The sequence below is a fragment of the Clinocottus analis genome, unplaced genomic scaffold, assembly GCF_023055335.1.
Source record: "Clinocottus analis isolate CAN_PGR_092001 unplaced genomic scaffold, fCliAna1.0.p SCAF_6, whole genome shotgun sequence".
NCBI lineage: Eukaryota > Metazoa > Chordata > Actinopteri > Perciformes > Cottidae > Clinocottus > Clinocottus analis.
The window spans coordinates 13189689-13212081 of record NW_027176218.1 but is presented as its reverse complement, the minus strand read 5'-3'; the positions used below and the strand labels follow the sequence as shown (position 1 = coordinate 13212081).

General features: G+C 39.2%; 1 protein-coding gene across 1 annotated transcript; it reads right to left on the bottom strand.

Moving 5' to 3' along the window:
• Nucleotides 1-10604: 10604 nt before the first annotated feature.
• Nucleotides 10605-20489, bottom strand: kras (v-Ki-ras2 Kirsten rat sarcoma viral oncogene homolog). The gene is made up of 5 exons (XM_068602426.1): nt 20223-20489; nt 17887-18004; nt 17350-17528; nt 16748-16907; nt 10605-13004 (listed from the first exon to the last, which is right to left on the bottom strand). The coding sequence occupies exons 2-5, from the start codon at nt 17995-17997 to the stop codon at nt 12888-12890; spliced, it is 567 nt and encodes a 188-aa protein (XP_068458527.1). The 5' UTR covers nt 17998-18004; nt 20223-20489; the 3' UTR covers nt 10605-12887.
• Between the last annotated feature and the right edge of the window lie 1904 nt (nt 20490-22393).

Sequence of the window (22393 nt, the reverse complement as noted above, 5' to 3'; positions counted from 1 at the left end):
GTTTCTGTAACTGTGATACCATCAATAGTCTATTGTGTTTGAGTGCGTTGTTCTGAATATTTGTGAGAATTTTCAATTGCAAATGTGTGTTAATTGTATATACTGCACTATTTTAGAATTAAAAATATATATATATATATATATATATATATATATATATATATATATATATATATATATATATATATTTAACTGAAACCCATTTCTTTATTATCTTAAAAGACTTTAAACAAGATTAAATTATTTGTGCCATTGAAATATGGGTTTTGACTCAATTGTTGGCACAAATATTTGATGCTGTATTTGAGGCATCTGAACCCATCTGGCAATGTCCAATTATTTAATCAGAAGAAATGATGACCGACAACTATCAATTAAAAACTGTAAAAGAAATACCCTCATGTAACACTGGATGTGAACTCCAGAAGCAATAATGAAAAACATCCAGAATGACCTTCAAGGGTACAACTATTCCCTCCATAGATAAAATACGGTTTGAATATGCAGTGTGCTGTGTCTAATACATTATTAATTATGAATATTAAATGACTGAATTTATCACTTTCACAACAACCTGGGTGGATTTAGGAGATTGATTACAGGAAAACAGGTGTGTGTGTGTGTGTGTGTGTGTGTGTGTGTGTGTGTGTGTGTGTGTGTGTGTGTGTGTGTGTGTGTGTGTGTGTCTGTGTCTGTGTGTGTGTGTGTGTGTGTGTGTGTTTACCTATTTGTAAGTTTATATCTGTAAGAGTTTAAATCTCCTCTTGGAATCGGCCCTGAGAAAATCCTTAACCGATGGACATATCCCTTCTCCCCACGTCTCTTTCAGCCAACAGTGTTCCACATCAGTAAATCAGTACCGGAGGAAAGACACCAGAGGCGCAGGGTTGACTACACATAAGGGGATTGTCTAAACTGAGACGTCTGCTATCTTGAGCGGTCACAAGTCATGTGTATATATAAACCTGACAAACTTAATGAAATGACGGATGTGGTAAAAAGATGAACTTTTGTTTGCCTTCTTAATCATTCACCAGCCTGTTAATGCCGCACATTTCAAACACGGCTGGAAAAAGCACCTGCAAACTTTTTTTTTGTCTTTACAAAGTACCCTGACACTTTTAAGTAGAGTATCTGCTCTCTCTCGTTTCTGAATGCCCCACAATAACTCACGTGGCAGCAAAACATAATCTGAGTGCAATGGCAGGGTGGCATTAAATAAATTGCAGCTGTTCCCCATGAGTGGTTGGAGGTAAGTGGTTCTTGACATTTTTTTCTTGTATTGTAAGAAAGAAAGAAGAGCCAAAAGAGTAGTGAGGAAAGAAAGTGGTGAAATGAGACCGTTCTGTCAGCGGTGCTGACTGATGCTTGAGTGGTTCTGAACCGCTCTCAGCAGCAGGTTGAAGTCGTCTTACACCCAGTAATGCTCAGCTGCTCCATCAGCCCGGAGTTATCTCCATAAAAAAAATTGTCTATCACCCTGACAGTGAGGCTGAGCCGGAGGTGTAGCACTCCATCCCTCACCATTTCAAATTACTGTAACCTACCTGCCACACACTTTACTGAGGCCGTGTTACCGTGTAAGGATTTGTTATCACCGAGATATTGAAGTTGCTCGTCCATGTGATTTCACATCTGTGTGTCTGAGCAAGAGTGTGTGTGACTCCAAGCAAGTAGTGCGCGGACATAGATGACTGTGTAGTCTTATCTTCGCTTTTCTATTTTGTCCTGAATCAATCCCCAGAGTGTAACAATACCTATTTCTCGCTGTATAATTGGACTGGATGACAGGCACATCTGAAGTCAGCGGATGAAAGCCTCTCCTGACAATGGTGTCTGGCCTGTGACATGACTTGAATGAGGAAGAGATAACGCTGACACACACACGCACGCACGCACACACACACACACACACACACACACACACACACACACACACACACACACACACACACACACTGTAGGTGTCTAAGACATAGATAAGAAAGAAAAAAAGGCACAAAACTCATCCAGCTCACAAATCAGACCAGCCAGTAAGCGGAGGTGATGGAATTATTTAATTTGTACAATGATATGGAATCAGCCCTAAAGTAACTCTGTGTCGTCAGAAGTAAGTCCACGATTTAATTTATTGCAGTGCATGCCAAATGTTTGCTATCAAATTCTGCATTCTGCTCGCTCTGCATAACGCTACTGTGACAGACTGTAAGTTTGAACAGCTGCCAGTGAAACAAATTATTATTCAGTTTCCTCTTTATTCTGGCTTGCCTATTTTTATCTGCATGTGAGGGTGTGAATGTAATATCCTACATGCTGATGCATACACGCCCACACACAAAAACTTGTGAACAGGCTGTGAACAAAACATAGTAAATGCATCTCAATAAAGCACTCAAGGAGGTAAAACCAGATGTCCGACTTGTGTCCCCAAAAGCACGACATGTCTACCCCTCTTAGTGTATTTGCTGTTGGCTTTGTTGCCACGGAAACCACCATTACCCAAACATCCCCACGCCGATGGTCACTTACATTAAAAGTGCGTTCCCCCTCTCTCTCCGTTAAGCCCCTCACTTCCCTCTCTCTCTCCCCTGACATCCCTCACACCGTCAGGTCCAGCAAGTAAACATCTCTGAGGAACTGTCGCTTCTTTTTGTGGTAGGAACTGGAGCCTAAAAAACAAACTAAAGCTCAGACTTAAAAAGTCAAAATGAAAAAAGAAATAACACAGAGTATTCAGGACTTTCTGCACAATGAATTAAAGCCACTGAAGGAACAGTATGTGATGCCAAAAATCAATAACGTTGCAAGACCCAGAGTGAAATGATTTTCTGAGCAGAACATTGATTTATCGCCCCCAAGTTGGCTTTGTTCATACTCTAATGACACCCTCTGTGTCACATCATATACAATGACAAAGGTCTGTGCACATGGATGTACAGAATAGGTAATGGAGTATAAAATAGCAGCCGTAGATCCCCATGACTCAATGTCTAAACGTGATTTTTCTTTTGTCCTTTAAATCCCTTTCACAGCTTGAACATGGCCTTAGAGTATACATCCTCAACACAACGTGTAACACAACCCTAATTAAAAACAATGATTTATTTAGGTAAGAAAGTGTTGCAGCGTGTGCGAAAAAGCCCTGCAGACTGGGGAGATGTGTATTAATAAATGAGAGTAACCTAAATCATGCACCAACGTAATCCAATAAACAGTGAGCAAAGTATTTTTCTCAAGAATAAGTTTGAGGTTTATCTTTTTACGAGCAGCTTATTTATAGTAATCACTGATGCTGTGCTCTCGGTGTCTGCAGCAGGTGGAAACATTATTACAACATTAGTACAATTTAGTGAAACACATTACATCTGCAATAAAAACTAAACCTTATAAAGTTATGTTCATTTTGAGTTTGCAAGAGGGATATTGATTCATTTATTTAGGAAGTGTTGAGGTTGCTGCATTACAATTACCACAATTTGCTCTTACTATATACAATACAGCATTCACTGCACTGCTGACATAAATACATGCATCAAATGTGTATTAATCCACCACTGCAAACAGTCCCCAGCAATGGCAGCATCTACTCCTGTTTCAGTAACGTTTGCTAAAAGGAAAAGGTTTTAGGAACTGATTTAGCTCTTTTGTAAATAAAGGTGTTTATTTGTAGCCCATCAATCAGAATATGTGTATTAACAATGAACCAATTTACTACGTAGATAATTATTACCTTACTCTGCAGTTCCCTTTAAGATCACCTCTGTTTTGTTGTTTCGTCCTGCAACTTATCGTTCATAGTTTCCAGCTTCAGGAGCACCTGTATTTCCAACAAAAAAGCTGTGATTAACCCATTTTATGTTACCTTCCCAGCACCAAATGGAAGATCGATCAAATGAGCAGCTAGCTGGAGTCCAAAGCACAGCTAAAAATAAAATATAATCAAATACAATGCTAATATCGCTCTGCAGCTGCTGAATGTCGAAATAGGCAAATGTTTGCCGTCTACAGTAAAAGTGTGTCACAAGTGTCTGGTTGTTCTGTTCCCCTCAAGTTACAAATAATCAATGAATAGTTTGGGAATTAGGACAAAGGGACTTGTGGCCGAGTGGGTATGGCAGCCATACATTACTAGAGACTAACAAAATGTTGGTTTTGTTTTTTTCTTGAGATACGCTAACAGAAAGACAAACACAAAATATCACTATTAAATTCCTGTTGTTTGGGTTTCCAGCTATACAAATTATATCTATCATTTTTTAATGTGGCATTTCTTAATTTGTTTGGTAGATATTTGCTCAAACGTGACCTCGAGTCCACAATTTCTTGCAGACGTTAGAAGACCAAAATAATTAGGGGTCATGCCACAAAACGTAGATTCCATTTGATCTCTCGCTTAATTGGTGATTAGAGAAAGCAATATACTGTATGATAATGACAATGAAAATGCTTCATAATTTTGCATGATTTACACTCATTACCCGCTGGGGGAAGTTTTTCTATCTCTTAACTAATGTTATGTTGGATCAAACTAGCTAATAAATCTCTGCTTCTGCTCATCTATTTTCAGAAATCTCTTAACTGTGTGTGTATATCTGCCGTGGATATGTGCCATTTTCCCCTTTTCTATCAAAAAGTAGTACATTTTGACAAATGGCTTGTTTAGACTAACAGCAACAACAACAATATGTATTGCTCTTTATTCAGCCTGCAAAATGTATTACGTTGGAGTGAGGAATGGACAATAACGCGAGTGCAAGAAAAACTATAACTGTGGCATTCAAAGACACAAAGACACAAAAACACAAAGCCAGAAACCGGAGGTGAAGTAACAACATGTGGCTTTGTTTCTCCAGAACCTACAAAACTATTAAAAAGTCACAATTTAGTGTGTTCTTATTATAATAATAATAATAATAATAATAATAATGTGTGGCATTACAATTTCAAGTATAGTATGTTGTAGATGTCATATATATTATGTCTTTATTTGACCTTCTAATGACATAGTCTAGATAACATTTTAATGATATACTGTGGTTTAAACATTTTGTGACGTTTAAAAAAAACGTAATGTATAATGTTTTTATTAAATTATTTGTGATACTTTTTTAAACATACGTCTTACATTTTTCTTTATTTTTTTCTAGATAATATACTATTACTTTTTTTGACTTACTATGCAAAAAAGAAATACAAAAATTATAATTCCTTTATGATAAAAGAAGTAATTTTTGCGACATTCTGTTTATGACTTTTTCTTATTTAAAAGGATCATAGTATTGTATGTCATAAAATGTCACAGAATAGTAAAAACAATTGTGAAAAATATACTATGTGTATTATATTATTAAGATGCCAATAAACATCGCTAAATGTCAGAGAAAGCCATAGTGTAGTCAAAAATATATAATCATATATAGTCAAAAAGAATGCCACTGAATGCCATTATACATTTTAAAATGTCATAGTATATTTCATAAAAATGTCATTACTAAAGTAATTTAATAATATTTCATTAAAAAAGTAAATGTATATGTTTGATCAAAATGGCATAAAAAGTTGTGACTTTTGTATGTCAAACTGTTACTTTTTGTGACATTTTAGTGGCTTTCACCAACCTTATCTTCTGAGAAATAATGCAATCCAATGCAACACCTCCACCAAATACAGTCTTCAAAATTATCAGAATTCACTCCCCACTTCAGCAACGAGGCGGCAATTATTGCAGGACTGATGTATTGGGTTGCATTAGCCGGAAAAGTCTCATCATATTGTATTCAGCGGAAGGAAAATCTAGTCCTGAGCTTTGTATGTGTTGTGCAGGATGTACATTATTTTTAATGAACAGAGCAGTGGGAATCATTTAATGATGTCACCCACAGTTTAGTGTATCCATCACGATCTGCCCCCATGACACATTGGTCAGCAGCAGCAGGAGGTATGATGTGGCTGAAGTGTAAGTGGCTCTCAGAATGCAGGATAGCCTGTCAGACAGAGGCCCTAAGGGGCCCAACTTCACACCGTGTCTGGTTGCAGAATGGCCTTTACACACTCCCATCTGTGTGTGTGTGCGTGTGTGTGTGTGTGTGTGTGTGTGTGTGTGTGTGTGTGTGTGTGTGTGTGTGTGTGTGTGTGTGTGTGTGTGTGTGTGTGTGTGGTCAACACAGAGGCTCATCTCTCTTGTTTTGTGTGTGTGGTAAAGCAAGAGAGGGAGAGGGAGAGGGTGTTGGTGCGTGGGTGTAAATCTCTGTCCGGCAGCACGTTGGGATGGGTGTTTGGGGACCGGTTGGAAAGCTGGCTCACAGGAGCTCAGATTGATGAAGTGATTGTGATAGATGGAGGTAATAAAGTCCTGGATGTCCTGTCTGTTGCCAGTGATGAGGCTGGTATGAATCACCCTTCTGGGGCTGCTGAACATGACGCCGCTCCATCCCCAGGCCGTCCACCCGGCCACCCCGCTCCACCCCTCCATCTCTCTGCCTGTTGACTTACCATCATTATGAGGAGATTGCTGCCTGAATGGAACAACGCTTCAACACTCAACAGCATTCCATTACTGTATCAATCTGTGCTGATGCATACTTTGAAACATATTATAAAGCTTGTTTACCCATCCCGGAAAAAAAAAAACAGCGCGCACACAGTTCAAAGCGTTGCTCGGTGTTCATTAATATTGTGCCCAAACATCACTTGTTGAGTGATTGCGATGCATGTGAGAGAGAAAAATCCAATCAACTCAGCCAGCCACTCCTCATGAATAGGGTCATTTGACTAAAGAAGGGCATCTGAAATTGCAGTGTTTGTGTCAACATAACAAGTTAATGATCTCAGATGATAATTGTTGGATGCCGGGGCGCTGCGTTGTGGCCCGTGAGGTTCAGTGGCAGGGACCTCCTGTGATAAAAGAAGCAGCATGAGGGCTTTTAAAGTGGCACGATGCTGTAGGCAACACAATTCATCACAGCCCATGAATATTCATCCAGCTCTCTGTTTCCTCCAGGGCTGGTGAAAACATGTCTGTATTAAGTCGCTTCTATGTGCTGCGGTTTGAAGACACCTGAACCTTCTGGCCTCTCATTACCACAGTACGCTCTTGCTGGCCCACACTCAGCTGCCTGCCGGGGAGAAAAGCCATGCTTCATTAAAATAAAGAGGAAATTCTCTCGCTCTGTGCACTAACAAGGCAGAGGTCAGACAGTCAGATGATTGTGAATTCACCTCTCTGCACGCGTTCACAGGGGTCAGAACTGATGGTTGTGATTGAGCTTGCTCTATAAAGTGTGCACAGGCCAAGCAGGAAGATGGATTTTCCAGTCTGGGCCGTGTGGGTTCCGCGTGGAGCCGGTCCGAGGCTTGTTGTTAGCAATTTAGGAACCTTTGCTGTGTCTTTTTCCTCCCCCGCCCTTCTCGTTGACAGGCGCCCAGAGTGCCACCGATTGGTTTCTGGGGCATCTCTTCAGCGCTTTATCAGACCTGCAGGCTTCTCAGCACTGTCCCCAGATTACAGTTTAGGGATGGGGAGCTTGACTGACAGGCCTTGGCCTCAGCCGTCCCTGGGGGAGAAGGGAGGGGATTTGCAATGGCTGCACTGACTCGTACTTCTCTTACAATTTTCTCCAGGCTGGTTTCAGACTGTCAAGCTGAGAGAAAGCTCTTTCTGCATAATTCATTAGATCTCCTTTCTTTTTCACTCTTGGCTGCTATGTGGCAGGCGCCGTAGCCCCATTGTTTAAGAAGAAAGAGTAATAGAGCTTGTCACAATATGTTAACATAGTTTATTATTCACAGCAACTGTTTGGAAACAATTTAACTTCTGCTTCTCCAGTGTAGAATAATGATGAAGGAAACAGAACATTCAGATGGATACTTAGAAAAAATACCTATTAACTTGCACTTTTGTTTTAATCGGGCAACAGCATAAAATTGATTCATTAATGATCATCATGACTACGATGGCAATACACAACTTTGGCCAGTGGTTGCTTCTACACAAAGCATTGTTTTGCAGCCAATTATCCCAGCATTGCCTGCATATGACACGTACACGGGCCTGTCCCTTTGAAGCATGTATACTGTCTCTGGTCGTGATCTAGCTGGCATTTATTTCTTGGAAATCTGCAAGGAAAAATATCTCATCGTTGATGCTACATGACGTTTGCTTTCACAGAATATGACGAAACAAGCACGTCCTCTCCCACACAAGCCTGCATGTTGAAGCCAGCGGACAACTCCTGTCACTGCTGCATTAAAGAGCTCGTTTTGGGGGACTTCATTAGAAACTGCCAATGCAGAGTTATGTTGCCCTCTAAAACAGCGAGCATGGATATAAAATGCCAAACACCTCCACAAATATCTTGACAATGGTGGTGTTCTGTGCTGTCTCTGTGTTGGTATGATTGTGTGTATGAAACTATTAAAGGAAGGGACATTTGGATGAAAAATACAGAAATTGGACAAAAACCATGACCCAGAGAATGTATGCTTGTTAACATGCAGAAAATAGAAGCAAGAAATTGCAGATTTATATGAAAGTGAGCAAAACTTTTCAAGTATAAAGCCTAATATCAGTATTCTGATATACAACGTTATGGCTTCCCTTTGCTGGCAGAATTAGGAAGTCGCTGGAGCGGTTTTCTTTATTCTTTCGGCAGAATATGTTTGGCCAAACATATCTAAGTCATGTCAGTCATGTCCCGAACAAAATTAAAGCTAAACATTAGGAATACAAATAAACTAAATTATAGTCGAATTGCTGTGCTGGCGTTCACTTACAAAGACATCATGTCAAATGTAACTTGAAAGAGAATAAACCCCTCAATGTTCTCACTTATACTACTTTCACAAACTAACCCTGTGTTTGATAGAGGACGCTGAGCTTGTGTTTCACATCGGCTGCTAAAATCCTGGTCGTCTGCAACTGTAGTAACGCCACACATGACCGTTGAACCCGAGTAATCGAATCTTGAGCTGGGGCCAATCCCAGCTGTCATTGGGCGAAGACAGGGTGTTCCCTCGCCTGGACAGGTCAGAACTGACGTGAAGAAAGACAACCGTTCACATTCGTAGGTTACTTTGACTAATGATTATCCAATGTCACATTTCTTGGAGTGTGGGAAGAAGCCGGAGGAAACCCACGCTGACACGGGGAGAACATGCAAACTCCACACAGAAGGGCTGACAAGCGCAGGATCAAACCCAGGCCCCTGTTACTCACAACTAGCCAGCGTAGGTTTATTACAGCTGATAAGATGTAGTATGCCTACAGTGAACACGTGTCATGCAAGCATAAGAACACTTAAAAGTTCATAATGTGGAACTTGTACCGCAAACATACATTACAAAAGAGGACACAAGGTTTGGACACGATGATGCATATACTTAAAAGGTGCACAATTTCTGTGAAGACGCTTCACAACACTAATATTCCCTTCATGTTAAGGGTTGTTTTTGTACCCGATCGTAAACTGACCTTTATTTATGATCTATGATTTATGATCCAATCAGTTCTCATTTTGCTTACAGGTTAAATAGTTATTGTGAAAGGTATGTGGAGGGCAGAGTTGTATGTAGTGCATTGAATGGATCTTTTTTGGAACAATAGGAAGTGTGCACTTTAGCCTGTTAGAATAATGCTTGTCAATGGAAATGTGATATTTTTTTATGTTGATGTTTTTCTATGCTTTTATATGCTGTATATACCATATTCCACTCGCAGGTCCGCACATCGGCTCACCTCTACAAGGATCACAATAGAAGTAGAGTTTTTTTGTGTTAAACTTGCTGTTCTTTTAATTTTTTACGCGCATTGGGTTTAGAAGAATTTGTCTTGTTTAAAATAGTCAAACAAACAAAATCTTCTAAAGATTGCTGCTATTTTTATGCTTTATGTAATCTATGTACAAAAATATTTTCAAGCTGATCATTTTTTTTCTTACTTTTAATGTTTTTTTCCCCATATGCAGCAAGCCAACGGACAGCCTCCTCAAGTTAACCAGTCACCTTTGAAACCTGCAGTACTATGAGGAAATATTTACGACTAATTAGTGAATCGGGCTCATCATTTTCATGAAATTTAAGCTTTCACCAACTTAAATGACAGTAATTAGATGATTTATTACCTAAATAATGGTGTATTCATCAGTCTTATTTTGATAGACAAGGAGTTATTAAAAAATACAGCCACTTTGAATATCTTCTGCCACTATTGTAATAGTGCTTTTCAAATTTAAAAAACAAAAACAAATTTCTTTTAAAACCTCAATAATAATCAACAACATTGCATGAAACAATTTCTTCTCATCAAAAGTGCTTGTTCATTTATTTAAAATAATAATAATAACTGAACCATAGAAAACCTGTGTTTTTAACAGTATTTTGGAAAATATACATTTTTAAAAACTTAATCTTGGCTCACTGGGTAGCTGGAAGAATAGCCTCTTTTTTAGATCCTAACCTGTCAAAATAAGTGAACAGTGCCACCTGCTGGGCAACATTGATATCATCTTAAAACCTAAAAGAAATAATGAAACCTAACTGATTCAACATGTTAATTCACATGGTGCAATACTGTACATTTAGAAAGAAAGACAACATTAGTTCCTCTTTACTTTGTTCTTTATTACACATTAAATAGGAGTGGTGAGATTCATGGCAAAAAATAGACTCATATGAGATCAGATCACCACTCTACACTGCCCACAACAGGTGTGTTGTAAAGTGGTCATTCATTCATTTCCCTAGACCTGGACCCAGTCACACTCTCTAATCACATACACAGAGTGGAGTGAACCTCCATTAAAGCAACATTCATTAAGACACACCAACAAAATGAAGCACAATTTACAAAATATGCACCTTTCATTATCACAACTATACAAAGGTTGTTAAAATATGATCCAGGTATAAATGATACATTTCAGAAATCAGCTGTTGGCACGCAATAAAAAGGAAGAGGAACATTTCAAAACATTTCAGTAAAACTACTTTGAAACCGTATTGTTAACAAGAGGGTTCCATAATTAAAATTGCATCAACAGTTATTATCTACTTAATGGAAAAAAAGAGGTAATAATAAACTGGGTCAAGTCATTAATCCCAAAAGCAAAAATGTATGTTTGGATATTCTGTGTCAATAGTTTTGCCCTCCTGGAACAGCATTTAGTCCATTTCTTGAGCACACGGGACAAAGTAAATGGTCTCTTTCTACGGTCTAAATGTAGCACCTAATGCAAACAAAAAAGGCAAATAAAAAATCCCCAGGGGAACAGCTTGAAAACATGAGGTTGACCTGGAAAAGAAACTAGGACTTTTAATATAAATTCAGACAATTTTCTTAAAAACCAATTTTATGGCAATTATTGCCTCATTTACAAACATCAGTTCCAGTTACACCACCACAACACACAAGCTTCGTGAGAGAAAAATGACAAATTACTTTGCTGGACAATCAATTCTGTTGAAAGGCAGCCCACCAAGCAATTTCAACACTTAAAAAAAAAAAATATCCAAAAACTCTTTCAAAAGCTCGGCAAAAAGGAAGAATCTGAAAATCCATTGGGACAACATTTTAAACAACCTCTGTGACTCCACACCAAGAGAAATGCTCCTGAAAGCTGCATTCTGCTTACTAGCAGACAAACGAGTCCACAGCTTAGGAAAATGTGCAAGGCAGGACACCTCCATGGCCAGCGAATGGCGAATTATGAATCCTCAAATTGAAAACCTAACAAACATTGAATAAAGAGCTCATAAACGGTCCTTATGCTGTTGAAATATGACACCTCAGTTGTGAGGGTGTTGACAGCAGAACTTGTGAACTGTTTTCTTAACAAATGGCAATAAACTGTTTGTCAGGATAAATTTTACAATCCTGCAGTTGCGCCTCAGAGTAAAGAAAAGCAGGCAATATTTGGCCAGTGAGGTCCAACAAGTTGGTCGATAGTAGCCCTGCGACATAAAATTACTCTGGCCAACACACAACCTGGCTGCTAATCTCGTTTCATCATCCAAAAACAGGTAAAAAATATGTAAATTTGTCATTAATCAAGCTAAAATGGCTGATTTCTTACTCACAAAAGCAAGTAATTATTACTTTATATATGCCTAAAAAAACAAGACTATATGATATCCACTTGGGTCAGAGTTGCTCATTGCTGGCTGTCAAATGCATCAAACAGAGGACAGTTGCAATACCCATGTCAGCCAGGACACACTGCATGCAAAACTAAAAGAAAACAAACATCTCATGAAGGCAAGAAATCACTCCCCACGCAGTACAAAGCATTGACAAATTGCAAATTAATTAATAGCTAATTAGGGTGTTAAAACATTAGGAGGAGTAAGAGTTTGCATGCATACTTATATGAGTGACATCACCAAGTCATACCCAGAGGAGGCAATTACACAGTGGCTGGGACATTTGGATCTCATCTGGCTGAATGTTGGTCTTTCCTCATATCTGTTTTGTCTCAGAGAATTGGGATGAAAATTAATTCTTTGGCACCCCAAAATTAAAAGAGCATGAAAGAACTTTTACTGGTCATGGCCTTTTAAGCAAAGGGGAGGAGGGACTGAGTAATGAAAAATTTGTCAAATATGAGTTGTGATGCAATTAGCTTACAGCTCTATATGTATATTAAAATAATCCAAATCGTCCTATAAAATCAAACTGTTGGACCAACACATGTGGGCAACTGGCACTAAACTGTAAATAAAGCTTATTGGTGTCCAAGTAGCAAATAATAGAAAGGCAGAAAGGGGTCAGGTTTAGTATTCAGTATGTTGGGTATTGAGAAAGAGGATAATAATTTAGTGTAATGTACAAAATGTATTACTTTAACTGTTCAACATAGTTGTTTTTTAGTCTGTCTTGAAAAGGGGGTGGTTATTCACATAAGTGTACACTTTGTCTTGGACTTCTTTTTCTTCTTTTTGCCCTCCTTGCTCATCTTCTCCTTATGCTTCCGGATTTCTCTCACTAATGTGTAAAAGGCATCATCAACTCCCTGGAAAAAAAAAAAGAAACGATAAAAATAATGTATTATTGAGTGTCAGGTTATTTATTGTCACACCAGAATACCAATGATTGTCAACATATAAGATATGACATGAACAGAAATTATACAGCCAGAAACCATTTAAAAAATGGTGTTCTTTGATTCAGATGTGATATATTTAAAAGCTGCTGAATTAAACAGAAATTCAACCGTTATTAAAACATTGTTCCCGATTAAACGCCAATCTTTAGTATCAAACTGATGTGTGGCCTTGACTTGTTCCACTGCCAAAGAAACTTAAGTATTTGTCCAAACATTTCCATACCTATGACAGTTTAATTATTTTTTCCCAATTCAAAACCAGGAGTTAATCTTAAAGCTCGAAAATGATCTTGGATAATGTCAAAGTGTACATCAGCATGACACGCATCAGAGTGTTTTCTTGATCTATCAGGATGTGTGAGACAGCTGAATAAAGTACAGATCAAACATAATTATTGTATTTCAGAGTGAATGTCAGTGTTCCCATTGACAACACTGACAGTAGCTGCAGTTACATGAGCCAATTTATTTACCGCTGACTGTAATCAATCCAAATGGACAACTGCCACCGCATGTTTAAATGGCCGCTAAAGTTGTCCTGTTTACAGTTGCAATAATCTATGTGCAACACAAGCAAACTTAAAAAAGATTAAGCTGCATTGAACGGTTGGCACCAATACTTGTTTATAATGTGCGTTTGTAGCAAAGCAAGAAATGTATAAAAATATTCTACCAACAACAGTTATTGAACAGAAGGCAAGCATTTATCTCCCTGAAGCATTAAAACAATTGTTCCCCTGGGAAAGATGCAACATTTAGAAAAAACGGTAGAAAACTCATAAACAACAAATAATAGAGTGGCACGACTTCCGCAGGTGATCTGCTTTGATTCAAGTCAAGTCAATTTATTCTGAGTGGGGTGTTAAAATTAGGCTTTTAAAATAAGGCTGAGCTCTCATGCTGGTTATTAGGGAATAAAAAGGCTCCATGTAAATACAGCTAGTGTCTGTCGATGCCACGCAAAGAGGCAAGTGTGTGAATACTGGAACAGTTTGTTTAGTGCAATTAAAGTGATGACTCTGCAAGGAGCCGTACAGTAAAGAGCCTGAGGTCACTTCAGGTTGTGAAAAGGACAGCAGGAAAGGAAAGACCCCGGGATTTGTGGCCGCAAAGAAAAGAACGAAAACTCACCCCAAACACACTATTTCTGTTCACAACATGTCAGTTATTTTGACCACATTCTTTGAAACATCAGCACATGATTTGCATAATCTCCTTCAATAACACACATTGGCACCCAAACCCACACCCCTCTCTTCACGTTGATTTCAGCAGCTTGGGACACTTTCACACCGATAGTTTAGTCCAAATTTGGGAGCAAGTCGCCTGAAAATTTGCCTTTTCTGAACATAGGTGCAGACCAAGTCAGCCTAAAGGGGCTGGTCTAACTGGCTCTATTCCAACTGTAGTCTGGCTTGTGTGCAGTTAGAAAGTAATCATTTTCTCACAGAAATACCTTTACATTTTAGTGATATTTCTTTCCCACAAAAGAGGACATATCAAATATCTCACTAGTGTGAGCAGACGATAACAGCAATGTTCGACCAGTAGAGTAGTAGCAGTAGTGTTTTGTGTATTTTACATTTTCAGACCGTTCTAATACTTCAATCATGCACCACATTAAAAACTGCCTGCTTGCACATGAGTATCCAGTGGAAATGCTTACAGCCATAATTTCCTTATGGAAACTAATGTAAAGGGCTGCACCTTGATAAGGAAAGAATTACGCAACGTAGCCCCTTATCGGCACAAAAGTAAAAAGTGTGAAGGCAGACCAGCGTAGTAAGGAAAAGGTTGGCAGTTGAACTCAGGTTCAGACCCAAGTAAACCAAACCCAGTATGACACCGGCCTCAGATAATCAGACAATGAAAAGGGGTGAAATCATCAGCTGTTTCAGCCTCATTAGAGCTCCACCACAGCCCCAGTAGAAACCAGCAGGTTGGCTTTGAGAACCATGAAGCAACAACTCTCATTGCTTTCTCCACAATCCACACATACACACACACACATACATAGAGAGCTGATGGGCGCGCGGCTGCATACACTTACCCCTTTCACATCACAACACACTTTTTAAGCTTGACACAGCGCGGAGTCTTTTCTTCCTTGCTGAGCTTATTGAGCCGGTACAGCCTGATCTCCCGTACCAGATTGTAAAAGGCATCTTCCACTCTCTGCAGCATGAGACACAACTTCCCTCAATGTTGAGGAATACAGGAGGACATACTGTACGGGTGCATGTGTTACAGCTTACAGATACAAAGGAGTGAAGGAGACCAATGTTTTGAGGTGGGTCTCCCTGCAATGTCTGGCCTTCCTTATAAAGTGATACTCCACTCAAACTTTATCTTGTGAATACCAAACACTCTCCTCGTGTGACCAATTCCTAAGAAAAAGTTATGTTTAATTTCTTGGCGTTGTAAAATGTCAATGTTTTCGTGGCAGGGAAACAAGTATCAAAGAGTCCCTCAAAATGTCCCACTCAGTAGTTGTCAAACAATCATAATTCTGCCAAAATGCCACTCCGTTTTTTCCCCCAAAGTCAAGTGACAGCCTTTTTTGAAACTCTTATAGAAGCAAGCACAACATAGAGGTGGAGCTGTATTATGGTGCAGATGTGGTTTGAGCATATTTATATTTTAGGATTCATCGTAGAAATCCATTTAAACTTAACTATAAATCAGACTGTAAACTTTAAAACAGACACCTTTAAAGCCTTCAGTGGATGAGCGAGAGTGAAAAGATTGTAGTGGAGTATCATTTTAACCGTCTCGCCTAATATAAAAAGGAGAAGTGCATGCATTAGGAGCATATTTTGATTGCGCATTATAATGTAAGTGGGAGATTTCCCAGAGCAGTAAGAGGAAATCACAAAGACTTGGCAAACACCGAGTGGCTTTGAATGCAAGACAATGTTGCTGGTCCAACAGGAGCAGCACAGTGTGGCTAGCGAATTATTGGTATACTTATGTATCAATAGGTGAACGAGCTGTAAGAAATTAATCATAGTGTCATTAATTTCCCCCGCACCAGAAGGAGCTGTGATTCACCCTAGGTCAGAGAGATCAGGAAAGGATGTGTTTACAGAGCACCGTGTCAGTCAGTCAGCCACCTAAGGCCATGCACACGGCACACACCCTTTAATGAGACATTGCAAATCTTCCAAGAACACCCAGTCACAGTAACCAGTAAGCAGAATCATTAACCCCTGAGATGTTACCAACACTTTGTCCTTTCATGCTTTACACACATTTACTGATTATTTATAATGCCGGCTCCTGTGCAGAAGGCCCCAATTCTATAATTTTATATATACAGCACACAAGACAAAGTGGCATGCAAACATTACATCATCACCTGTGAATTAAAAAAAACATCTAATTAACCAAAGAAGATTTAAAGATGAGCAGCGCATTGCCTGTGACATTTCCAAGCAACAGTATTAAAATGACAATTAGACGACACAAAACTTTCAAATTTGATTTCATAGTGAGGTTTTTCGGATCGGCTGTGGCAATCAAGCCAATACCCCTGAGACCATATGCATTCAACTCTCTACAAACCCGTAATTGAATGCTTCAGCAGTTTAAACTGAAATGCTAAACCGTTTTAGTCTCGAAGGCATGGCCGTCTTGAGCTGGACTCTCACCTGTCTGGTTTTGGCTGAGGTCTCGATAAAGGGAATGCCGTAGCTGCGTGCTAAGTCCTGAGCCTGCTTGGTGTCCACTGTTCGGGACGGGAGGTCACACTTGTTCCCCACCAACACCATTGGGACGTCCTCAGAGTCCTTCACCCGCTTAATCTGTTCTCTGGACATTGACAGATACAATAGAAATACAATTGAATTATAATTCCAACTGAGGCAATGTTTCAATGGCAATATCAATAAAAAGCCCAAATAGAATTAGTTCAGAATCAGAGTTAGAATATATTCATTATTGGCTTTTGTTCAATGCAGCAACCTTTTACGACATTAGGTTGAATCTTGGCACTTAATATTGTATTACACGTTCTGCGCAGTTTGGCCATTTCTAGACAATGGGTAGTAGACAAGAAATGAAGGGTTAGAGAGAAGGGGAATGACATACAATGCAGGTTAGCACACTGACTCAAATCAGGGACATTACAGAATAAGCACCTTACACCCCTATGCCACAAGGATGCCCTGAAATATGCTCCAGTTTAACTGTGAATAAAACCCTGCCTTCAAACTGAGTCCAAAGCCTGTAAACTTTTAGTCTCTTAGCTCACCTATAGTGGTGAATGTCTTCGAAGGACTTGGTATTGTTGATGGCAAAGACACAGAGGAAGCCCTCCCCTGTCCTCATGTACTGATCCCTCATGGCGCTGTACTCCTCCTGACCTGCAGTGTCCAGGATGTCCAGCAGACATGTCTCTCCATCGATCACTACCTGCTTTCTGTAGGAGTCCTGGAAGAGGAGGTCAGACCACAATTAGAATTCTGGGATTCAGTGGGCCGAGATTTCAAAGACATACTTTTTATTAACACTAGTTGTAATAATGACTTGATGATTAGAACAAAATTAATATACCCAATAATCACAAATAATGTAGATTCATACATAACAAGACTAAGTTCACTCAACATGCATAGAAAGTTATTAAAAACCTGTTTAAAGTCTTTCAAGCACTTCAAACTACTGCAAGGTTTTTCCTCGTTGTTATGTCCCCATACCGAAATCATACAAAACCATAGACGCCGTACTGAACTAGAGAGAAAACATGGTCACACATACATGTGCATGCACACACACAATGTTTCTTTACCTCAATAGTGGGGTCATATTCATCCACAAAGTGATTCTGGATGAGCTGAATAGTAAGTGCGCTCTTGCCAACACCACCAGCTCCCACCACTACCAGCTTGTATTCTGTCATGATTCACCTGTAGGACCAAAAAATTAAAATAAAATTATTTTCACAGACAGTCATCTGGCACAGCTACAATAAATCGGGGGCACACTCAAAGCGTTAAAGGAAAAGTGTAAAAGTGAATTACTCAGATGTGCAAGTATCAGGTTAAAAATATTTTGTCAATTAAATCTGTTTGCTGCTCTTCATTTCAGTCTGACAAGCTACCAGCTCACTGGGAAATATACATCCTCCGGAATGGCAGACCGTATCAACACATCTTCCAGAGAGTAACTAATACCGTCTTGTGTGGAGAAAAAAAGATGTCTTTTAATAACACTGCTGATTCACTGGAAAACAGATTTCATGTCATCGTGTTTATTTACAAGACGCTTGCAAAAGAAATGACCACAACACAGAAAATATTAACGTTAAGAGAGTAGGGGGAACTAAGGAAATATAAACCCTGATAAACTTCTACTGAATTCCAGAAATGTTGCCATATATAAATCATTATAAGCAAATGCCTTAAAACTGTTTCTATGTCACAGATTATCAGGTACTGAAGTAAAAATAAATAAATACGAATACACAAACTGTCTGGATTCAGCAACACATTTAGTGATATTTTCTGAGTGGCAGAGACACAACAGAAACTAACCCCAGGCAGAAATCCATGCCGTTACATTAAGGCTCCAAAACTGAAAAGCAACTGAGAGGCTCTCTACTGTCTGACGGCTTTGTGGAGCAGCATCCATCAATAGTGGCAGCTGGCCTTTTCAGAAGTTACAGTACACACTGCTCAGAGCTCTGCACGGCCTGCAGTCAGGGAGGAGTTCCACTGAATATCATTGGCCTTTTCTAGACAAACAAAACCGAGAATGTGGTTTGATAAGTATTTGGCTGACATGGGTATACTTTTACTACACCTAAAATGTTTTGCTGTTTGCAAGAAATTCTGCCCCAAACTGCCTGTGATTTACACATGTACAGCAAGGCTGTTCTGAGCATTAGGAAACCATCTCATCGTTACATAAACAGATAAGCCAAGTGACAATGTCACAGACCATTTCAGAAACACTTTGACTTGTTGGCCACATGTTTGCCATGCCTGTTAAAATATCATAACATATCATGGCATTAGGCACTGCAGGTGGCTTAGAATGACTACATGTGTAGTAAAGTATTGGCAGCGACTAACTATGATGTTATGAATGATACAAATGATTTGAGGTCCAATAAGTAGTTCACTCAGTTTTCTCCCCATCTGTGTTGTGACAGTTCAAACACGTTGACATACGCAGAGTGTAGCTTACAGTGTGATGCCTCAAACTGTGAGATAGTTATGATGCTTTAATGAAGGCAAATTAAACAAATATTTCCTGAAAATATGACCGGTCCTATCAATGTCGTTGTTTGCTTTGTGAAAACACTATCTAGACGTCACTGTATATACCGCTACTGTTTAATTTCACACATTAACAAGTTAATCCCAAAAGAGGAGTAAAACAATATCCCTCCATGAGATTCACCAACACGGTGAGGACCAACGTTACCAGAGAAAGGGTGCCACCAATTAGCGACTACGAATTCATAGCAGGCTACTTTGTAACCGTTCATCACCTAATGTGAATAAACCGAGGATAAAACCGATCATATTGAAGGCCCTTCCTTGAATAAAAGCTTGTGCATTGTGTTTACGCAGGCAACAACATCGGCAGCAGGCTCAAAAGTTGAGGAATTTGATTTAAATCCACCGGTTTGTGACCGCAGGGTTTTTTTTTTTTTTTTGTTGCCAGATTTGGATGTGTGAGGAAACCTCTGAGCACAGTGTTTAAATAACCAGGCTGCTAGCTTAGCATTGGAGCTCGCCCACAGCCTCAAGAAATAAGCTACCTGCCGTCAGCCTCTGTGAGCTAACCTTATGTGACATACAAAGAGTAATACATTCATGCAGCATTGCCTGCACCGTGTGCCCGGACTAACTCGGTACCATTCATTCACAGAGGAAGGGTGGCGAATGTGAAGCCGCCATTGACAGGCTAGCCCAAAGGTCTGCATTGCAGGGCCAGACGTTAGGTTAACAATTGGGCGTAGTTTGTACTACCAGCGAAAATGAATACTCCCACTATAATGGTATTATTCAGTGGTTACATGGCAGACAAACTAACAGACGTACTAAATCCGTGAATGCAATGTTGCAACGAAGCTCAAAGCGACAAACATGCATTAATAGTATCCATTTGTTTTACCTTTTAGCGAGTGGAGTTCCGCGTCCGAAGTAGCGACCAAACAAGTCAAGCTGATAATCCTCTCGTTTCACACGATCTCTGCATTTCCTATTTCACACCGAAACGCCCGCATTTAAGTCAGTCTACCTCGTATCAGAAGCAAGTGGGAACATGCGGGGGAAAAGTGGGCAAATTAATCGATTGAACTTTCCATTTGATCCAGCGTCCCGGCCTTGCTGCTCAGGTTGGCCTCCTTTAGCGAATATGGGCGGATACCGGGGCGCACTTTACCCAGAAAGCATAGCTGGAGATTTCAACCGGTTTGGGTCATATCCCTCGACTTTGTCTCGCAATGTGGGAAACAATACTCTTTCTTGTGTTCTCTGTACATATATTATTGGTGTTTTGTACAGGTTTTAATGAAGACAATATATTTATATAAGCCCTGGTTGTTTCTGTTATCGTGGGCGTTGTGGAGGCTATGTGCAAACGTCACTATGTTTTTACAATTCAATCTCATTGGAAACCAGACAGAGTGATTCACAGTTATGCTTGAAAGATCACAAACAATATCGTAATATATATAGGTCACATGGTGTCACTTTCAGACGTCTCCTATTGGTATCGTGATCCCTTGCTGCTGCCTGCTGCAGAGTCAACAAAGCCTAGGGGGCGACTCCAGTATATATAGGCTCTAAATATAACTGAGTTGTGCTGGAGGGACGTCATTCCCAGGCAAGGAAATGATTTGGCAATCCCTTGTCAGTTTTCCAAAGTGTTCACGAGGCTGCCTCCTGCGCACGTAATGCGCATAAGAAACGCACGGCTCATAATTAAAAAATCTTCGTGAATAAGGCCGCTGTACGCAACCCATACATTAATTTACATTGTATCCAGTTAGTAGATGCATAATTATTTCACTACCAGGGTCTTTTCGAGGGAATGTCCTTTTAAAAGTAAAATAAATCCTACGATTTTTATTGGATACTAGCCGTCAAACGTAATAGCCTGCAGTGGCAAGAAAATAAAACAGGTGTAAAATAGAAGAACATAGAAAACAACAAAGTGCGTCGTTTTTACGTCTTACAGCAGAGATACTAAAAGTCACTATTGTCTGGCAGTTCTCCACGTCGTACAGCCGCTACCAAAACCACAACTATGTTTCAGATTTTGACATGAATTGAAGCGTAATTTCAATTTTAAAAACGTATGTTCATATTTGTTTTCATTAAAAAGATAATAATTTAAAAATGTTGAGAGTCTTACAATTGTGGCTATAACAAACATATTATGATTATTGATGTTCCTATTTTGTGATAGGGTACTCATTTATTTTTTTATCTTAATCTCACATAGATGCCCTGTACTGACTGCCTTTAGCTTAGAAGCCAAACAAAAACAATGAATAAATAAAAAATAATAAGACATGATACAATGTTAGAGATTAATCGCCCAACGAGAATGCCACAGTATGTGAAATGCAATGTACATAAATAAAGGAAACGTTGTACATGAACAAGAATAGAGGGTTTACCTGTTGGTACAATAAATAAACACAACTTTAATACAAGCAGTCATTATATATACACAGCACAGAATGTCCTCAGAAGAATTGTATTTGTATAAAATCACAAAAAAGCAAGAGTAAATCATAATATTGACAGATAATATAATGCAAAAGAAACTATTCAACAAAAGTATAACTGGTATTTGTAGCAGACATTTTGATATATCATAGCAGTAAGTTCAAAGATGTACCAGATAACAATATTGATGGCTGCATTTCATTTTCGACATGGTGAGTCACAGGAATAGCCATCATTAACGTCATTAGTAAGGTTTGTGATTTCCTGCTGGTGAAATGTCGACCCTGAAAAAGCTCTATGATGGCACAGTTTCGAGACTAATTAAAATGGCAATTCTGAAAGTTTTTTTTTTCACTTGCATGAAATGCCATTCTGTAAATGAAATAATATATTTCAACCGTACAAGAAGAAACTTCCTGATCAGTGAATACAATCTTGATCTTGAACAAGGCCAATAGTCCTTACGAACACTTGGTGACTAAAGAGCAATAAACCCTGCTGTGGTGATTACACCGCTCATAAACCGACCTCATAGAGGATAAAAGACATATTTAAAGACCGACACATCCAGCTGACGTGTTTTTAAAACAGGAAAGTCTGTTCGTC

Excerpts from the sequence above, each read along its gene's own strand:
- kras (XM_068602426.1), bottom strand. The coding sequence starts at position 17,997 with ATGACAGAATACAAGCTGGTAGTGGTGGGAGCTGGTGGTGTTGGCAAG. Across the intron at positions 16,908-17,349 it reads GAAGACATTCACCACTATAG|AGAACAGATTAAGCGGGTGA; the intron begins GTGAGCTAAGAG and ends GTCAATGTCCAG. Across the intron at positions 13,005-16,747 it reads CCTCAGCCAAAACCAGACAG|GGAGTTGATGATGCCTTTTA; the intron begins GTGAGAGTCCAG and ends TTTTTTTTCCAG.